Below are 6,965 nucleotides of genomic sequence, written 5' to 3'. Positions count from 1 at the left end.
TTTAATGTAAAACAATAACATTTTATTTCTTCTTTACAGACACTTGCTGTCAATACTTTGTCTGCTCTGAACTGACCCAAGCTAGAGGTCAGGTTTCTTCTAAGGCCACACGTCCATGTCTGTCATGTCCAAAGTTCCCAGGTGATCAGTGCATTAATCTGCCCTTCAGAGTGCCAGCCCCAAGCCAGTTGGTGCTGGTTACAGATACCAATGGGTCTGGGGCAGATATGGATAACTTTTAGGTGTACATGAATACAGAGAGTGTATGGTGTGAGGTGGTGCTGCACTAACATGCACTGGGGTCCTGTTTCTGGACCATGCAAAAGGAAGGACAGGCACTTCCAACAGGAAGGAGGGCTGCCTGGGTGAGTGCCCCCCTTCCCCTTGGGCATTGGACCCATGGAAGTTGTGGTGAGATGGTGAGGAAGTTGCCCTGCTATGCTACCCACAGGGGCCACACACACCCATGATGGGATTTCCATCTTTTACTGAGCGGTCCTGCTCAGCTCTCTCCATGTGCTGGCGCCACCTCTCAAGCTCACAGGGCTGCTGTCTGGCTCTCAAGCCCTAGAGGCAAGGGATAGTTGATGTGAGAGAGAAGCAGGTGCCACCACGCACACATGGATCTTGTCACAGTCGGCTGTCATGCTGCTGACCTGGAAGAAAATAACACTGGCTCAGCGATGTCCCCTTGCAAATGGCTCTGGGCTTCTACAAACCTCCTATACTAGTTATTTGTTGTGTAAATAATTGTGATTGCTTACTATATTGTATGTATATATTAATACATAGTTTCCCCTTAACTCTGTTGTTTGAGGTTGTGGGAGGGACTGCAGACCATGTGACCAGATCTGGGACTATTCAGACAGAGACTCCATGTTGGAAGCCACTTTTACCTCAGAGTTTGTACAGTACAGTGTGTGTTAGAGTTTGCTCCAGTACAGTGTACAGTTTGTAGTGTACGTCAGAAGCAGTACAGTTTAGAAGACAGTCAGTGTCAGTATGCTACAGTGTATAGTCAGTTTTTATTGAGTCAATTTTCAGTAATGTATTAGACTGAAGACAGCATTCGTCTGTATGCAACAGAGAAGAGATTAAAATAGAATGCTTTAAAGAACTTACTGTTTAAACTCTCAACCAATAAGAAATGTACTTGTATGCTGAATATGTGAAGTTTGTAAGTAAATCAACTATGTTACTTTTAACGAAGACTACTTATTTTTGGTCTCTTGAGAGTATGATTTTAAAACCAATATATTTTACAGGAGAGTAGTTTTTTGGCCAACTGAAATAACACTTCTGAAGATCTGCTATATATTTTGTTCCTAATAGTTCAGAGAGATAACCAGGTATATCAGTCTAACAATTGAGAAGCCCAATTTGCCTTGCATGAATACTAGTGGATACCTACTACTAAGGAGAAGATTTGACTTAAGTGAGTTTTTAACTCTTCTCAGGAAGATCATATTTTATAAAAAGGTTATGATTATTCCAAATAGTGTGGATGCAAATTGATCTCCAAAAGGATCATGCTTCCAAATGGCTATGGAGAGTCTGGTTTTCCAAAAGGGTTTGATCTCTAAAAAAGTCATGTCTTTTCCAAAAGCTTTGGCTACAGCACTTCTTGGGCTGTGGAAGAATTGTTAGGTAGCATTTCATTGTGTGTTTTCTGAAGTATCACATAACACTCCAGTGCTAATTCTGCACAGAAAGGGAGTTTACTGCGAACAGAAGTATTCAACAGAAGGTTCATGGAAAAAGATGCCCTTGATATTTATTAAAAACAACAACGTGATTGCTTAGTAAAAGGTTTTAAGGATCTCATAAGAAATACAAACCCCCGCAAAACCAAGAAGGTCATTCTATGTATGCACATATGGGAATCCAGTCTGAAACTGGAATTAACAGCTAAGGAAGAGATTGGCACTTCCAGGCAAGAGACAATGAATACCACTAACCTGTGGGAGAAGCAAAGCCATGTTGCCACTCATGTGATGAGAGATGTGAAGTTAATATTGTCATCTGGACTCTTTTCACTGTCTGCTGATGGCTGTCTTCTCCTCTCACCTGCAACATCGGGCGGAACAATGTTAGGGGTGGGCACTGCTATTGGGGCTGATGTTCTGTTTCAAGGGTCAACGTCACTCACTGGGGGAACATAACACCTTTCAGCAGCCTCTCCTCTCTCGTCAGTACAATGCCACAGCTTCAAACAGTTCTAGCGAATCTGAGGCATCCCTTGAGCATTTGCTAGTACTTTACATATATCAAGTGACCCACAAAGCATAAATGCGGGGGAATTGGAGAGTTTATCCAGATGTGGTGGGACTGTGATAAGCTACAAAATTTCTACAAAAAGGATGAGATGGAAGAATTATTAGGTAGAAGAATTGATTTTTTTTAAAAAAACACAATTATTTACCCAACAAATTGAAGGTAATGGGAGGAACACCCACAGTCTGGATGTTCTTCTGGACTCATCGCTGAGCCTGAAACCCCAGGTCTTGGCGGTGGCCAGGGGAGCATTTGCACAACTAAGACTTGTGCACCAGCTGCGCCCGTACGTTGGGAGATCTGACTTGGCCACGGAGGTCCACACTCTGGTTACATCCCGCCTGGATTACTGCAACGCGCTCTACGTGGGGCTGCCTTTGAAGACAGCCTGGAAGCTCCAATTAGTACAACGGGCGGCAGCCAGATTAATAACTGGGGCGGCATACAGGGAGCGTACCACCTCTCTGCTAAGCCAGCTCCACTGGCTGCCGATATGCTACCAAGCCCAATTCAAAGTGCTGGTTTTGGCCTACAAAGCCCTAAATGGTTCTGGTCCAACTTACCTGTCTGAACGTATCTCCCCTTATGAGCCTACGAGAACTTTAAGATCATCTGGGGAGGCCCTGTTCTCGATCCCACCCGCCTCACAAGTGCGACTGGTGGGGACGAGAGACAGGGCCTTCTCAGTGGTGGCTCCTCTGATGTGGAAGTCCCTCTCCAGCGACATCCGGCAGGCTCCATCCCTTCTGGGGTTCAGAAAGAAACTGAAGCCCTGGCTATGCGCGCAAGCGTTTAAAGAGTACGTTTTTACTGGCTTCGACTTGGTCTGGAATAAGGCTTTTGTATAAGGTCTGGTGGCATAAGCACTTTGCACTGTTTTAAACTTTGTATATTGTATATTATAACTGTTTTAACTGTTTTAATGTTTTATTTTATTGTATTATGGTGTATCAGCATTAATTGCCAATTTGTACACTGCACTGAGTCCCCTCGGATGAGAAGGGTGGAGTAGAAATGATGGAAATAAATAAATACCAGATCAAAATTGCAAAATATATGATAGCAGCTACCCAAGCAACAATTGTCTTATGATGGAAATATGAAAGGAAATGGGAATTTTAAAAAGTGGTTCAAATATTGATCAGAGCATATGCTCCAAGACTACATAACTGAAAGGAGAACAAAATATATGAATGGTTACCCAAAGGAAAACTAAAAATGGAAGTGGAAAGAGCTTATAGACAAGAGTGCAAGGAAAAAGAAAATATATGGAACTGAACCAAAAAATCTTCATGATCGCACAAATCATATAAACCATTGAGTAGAGTCATAGCTGTTCCTGGAGTGAGTGGGGAGGGAGGGGAAAAATTGATAGGTATAAGTAATAGATGTATAGAACTATAAAGGATACAATGTAATCAATAGAATGTGTTATATGAGGTAAAAATTACAATCTGTCATTATGTATATGCAATTGTGACAATGTTACAAATTACTTACATTGAACAAAATTTTTAAAAAGTGACCCACAAAGTCAAGAGAGACCTGGCACCAACAGCCACAACAGCATACCTATGTATCTTAAATTCATTATATGTAACATTGCCATCCCATTCAATTAATCACTCCAGGGGCTCTAATATGACTCACTAAGGGTCCGGAGTAACTTCTTTCCCAGGGGTTCTTCAGGGCCACTTGGGGATGTGGTGAACTCAATTTCTCTATTTGCAGCCTCAGGTTCCAGCCTGACAATGCAGCCCTCATATCCTGCAAAGCAACAAGGGTTGACATTAAAAGAAGGATCTGTTCTTACATTGTTGATTGCTCTTTTTGTTCCAAATGTCTTCACTGCTCCTAAACCACTTACTTTCTTGTCTGTTGGTTTCTGTGCTGCCTAGCAACTCCTCTTGGATGTGGGGGATTCCCTCCATGTGCAGGAACACAGAGTCTGTGGGACTCTTTAGATGCCCATCTGACTGGCTAACTGCAGGACACAGGTAGAGAAAATACAAAAGGAAATGCATAGAGTATATCACAGCATTTCAAATTAACTCATGACAGGATGGTGACATGGATATGTGAAGAATGGGCTGTATACTCTACACACTCCAAGTAAGAGTATATAAATGAAACCACCACTACCTCTTCCCATTTGACTTGGTTTTAACACACTTTGGCTGAGATTCTACATCATTAAGTACAGCATAAAAGTTCCACAGGTGAAACTATGCTATGGTTCTCCTCACCACCACCAGAATTCATGATTAATGGCAATGAGCCCCCCATTCTACTCCACAGCTGTCCTGAAGTAAAGTAGGAGGGGACTGGAGAAATATCTGGTTGTCTCCTCAAAAGCCAGACACAATCTAATGACATCATCTGCCAACATTCCCTGGATCTTCTGGTCTCCGTAGATGATGTAATAATCCATAGGGACAAAGACAGTGCTTCTCCAATAGCTTGTCTCCATCAGTCACTGGAGGCCCATGGAGGGCTGATGTTGCAATGCTGAAGTGAGGCACTAGTCACCAAAGAGGACGGGAAAGGACACCAACCTCTACAAAACCCCAGAAATACACATACAAGTGTATGCTGGATTTGAGCTTTATAGCCTGACATAAAAAAGAGCACAAAAGTAATTTTTCACATATAACAAGTAAATTAAAAATAGCGCATTCATGCTGGCCTGAAAACTGTGCATTATAATAGTGACCATTAATAAACACAATTATTTTGTTAGAATTTGTCACAAAGTGCTTGGGAAACATTGTTTTGTATGACAGATCCAACGTAGACAATGGCCATGCTGACTGTTGGACTCCTGCTCAATACAGTAGTTCAAGAAAAGTAACTCTTCCAGGTTCTGATGTTGGCTCCACTTACCCACAATGCTGCTTCGGTCATGCAGCAGGAGGACAGGATCATCCTTGGGGGTCTGTGGAGTACCTCTGGCTGTGGGAGCCTTTGTAGAATAGCCATCATTGAAAGCCTCTATGTCAGGGGTCTGGGGGGAGCTGTCCATTCGGCTAGCAGCAAGGGCATTCTGGTACTGTTGCCGAGTGATCTATAGCATCAAGGCAGAAGAATCAGCTTAGAGTTATACTTTGTCTTGCCAGTTCAAATGATTCAGGGTCTTTAAATATCTGCCTTATTTTTAATACATTCCCTTCCTACACCCCACTTTGCATCTTGATTTTGGGAATTCTTTATTTCATTTCATTTCATTTCATCACAGCATCTCTCATGCAACATAATGCTGCAAATATCCTGGCCAACTGCCCCCAAACAAATATCTAATGACTGGGAGTGAATCTCTGTTTGCAAAGGCTCTGTAATATTTCCCTATTGTTATCCATTTCAATCTTGATCCTTTAACACTTTTCAGTAGTTCCCAACTTATTTGACCTCTGGAGCCCTTTTTAGAATAAATTTCTATGTGCACGAGGAGGCCAGCTCCCCACTTAGCCTCGCTGTCTGTCCATCTTGCACTACAATAATAATGGAGCTAGAGGCAGCAGAATGACCAAGCATCCTCTACTAGAGGGGTGAAATTCAACTTGGCAAATTTCCATTCATAATGTAATTTCTAGTTTTCTTATTTTGATTCTACTTTATGTTTCATGTTCTTTAATTCCATTTTATTTATTTCATTTTCCTGGAGCGGTTGCAGAGCCCCTGGGAAGTGCACATAGAGCCCTTAGGGTTTGGCGGCACACAGGTTGGGAACCACTGCTTTATCTCATTCAATACTCTATCAAATTGCTTAGTCTCAGCTTGTTTTGTTCTTTTTTCACTTCCTTCTCAGTGCAACTTTATCTGCTAACACTTATTGTTCTTTGTTTATTCAACACCATTTGGAACAGATCCCTTTATGTGATCTTCCCATCATTACACCTGTTCTTAAAATCTTTCTTCTACAAAACAATTAATGGTCTACTGCAGTGGTTCTCAACCTGGGGTCCCCAGATGTTTTTGGCTGACAACTCCCAGAAATCCCAGCCAGTTTACTAGCTGTTAGGATTTCTGGGGGTTGAAGGCCAAAAACATCTGGGGACCCCAGGTTGAGAACCACTGGTCTACTAAAATGTTCAATAACAATTAAACGAAAGGTGTATTGGTGAATCACATTAATATTCTGCCCTTCCTTTTCTCCCTTATGACTTAAGTCCCAACATAATTATTAAACCCAAGGTAACCCAGTGAGTTTTTAACTCAAGAGTGGTTTGTACTCAGGTTTCATGTTTCAAGCCAAGCATTCTAAATTTCTGGCTTCAGGTCCAATGACTCTTTCAAACTATATAGTTATAGTGCTATCATTCTGCTTTAATTGCCATGGTCATCATTCTGGGATTTGCTGTTTAGGGAAGGGCATTAGACTTTTCAGGCAGAAAGCACCAGTAGCTCCCCAACGACAATCCCAAGAATTCTATAAGATGCATCTATGGCAGTTAAAGCGGAATTACAGTGTTATATTTTGTCACATGAGAAAGAGTCCCAGCACTCTTAACGTGATCCCCCAGATTTTTTGGACTAAGTCTCCTTACAATCCCTTACCCACTAGGCATGCTTGGTAGCATTGGTAGGAGCTGTAGGTCCCTTGCTGTTCATTAGTCATGGAAGAAGACTTGTCTGTGATAGTACTTTTAAACTGGGCTAAATTGATACTTGTGCTCTTTCCCTTAATTGCAGAT

At 42.0% G+C, this 6,965-nt stretch overlaps 1 protein-coding gene across 2 annotated transcripts in view; it reads right to left on the bottom strand.

Moving 5' to 3' along the window:
* Positions 1-6,965, bottom strand: part of cnnm1 (cyclin and CBS domain divalent metal cation transport mediator 1) — a 29,172-nt gene continuing 22,207 nt past the window's right edge. For both annotated transcript variants that reach the window (XM_008106508.2, XM_062976373.1), the window contains 5 exons: positions 5,158-5,338; positions 4,142-4,258; positions 3,925-4,041; positions 1,959-2,067; positions 1-656 (listed from right to left, as the gene is read on the bottom strand). In XM_008106508.2, coding sequence (XP_008104715.2) covers positions 1,988-2,067; positions 3,925-4,041; positions 4,142-4,258; positions 5,158-5,338 — 495 coding nt within the window. In that variant the 3' untranslated portion in view covers positions 1-656; positions 1,959-1,987. The remainder of the gene's footprint in view (positions 657-1,958; positions 2,068-3,924; positions 4,042-4,141; positions 4,259-5,157; positions 5,339-6,965) is intronic.

The sequence above is a fragment of the Anolis carolinensis genome, chromosome 3 (assembly GCF_035594765.1).
Source record: "Anolis carolinensis isolate JA03-04 chromosome 3, rAnoCar3.1.pri, whole genome shotgun sequence".
Classification (NCBI taxonomy): Eukaryota; Metazoa; Chordata; class Lepidosauria; order Squamata; family Dactyloidae; genus Anolis; species Anolis carolinensis.
Note: the sequence above shows the minus strand (reverse complement) of the source record. Positions and strands in the feature narration are given on the sequence as shown.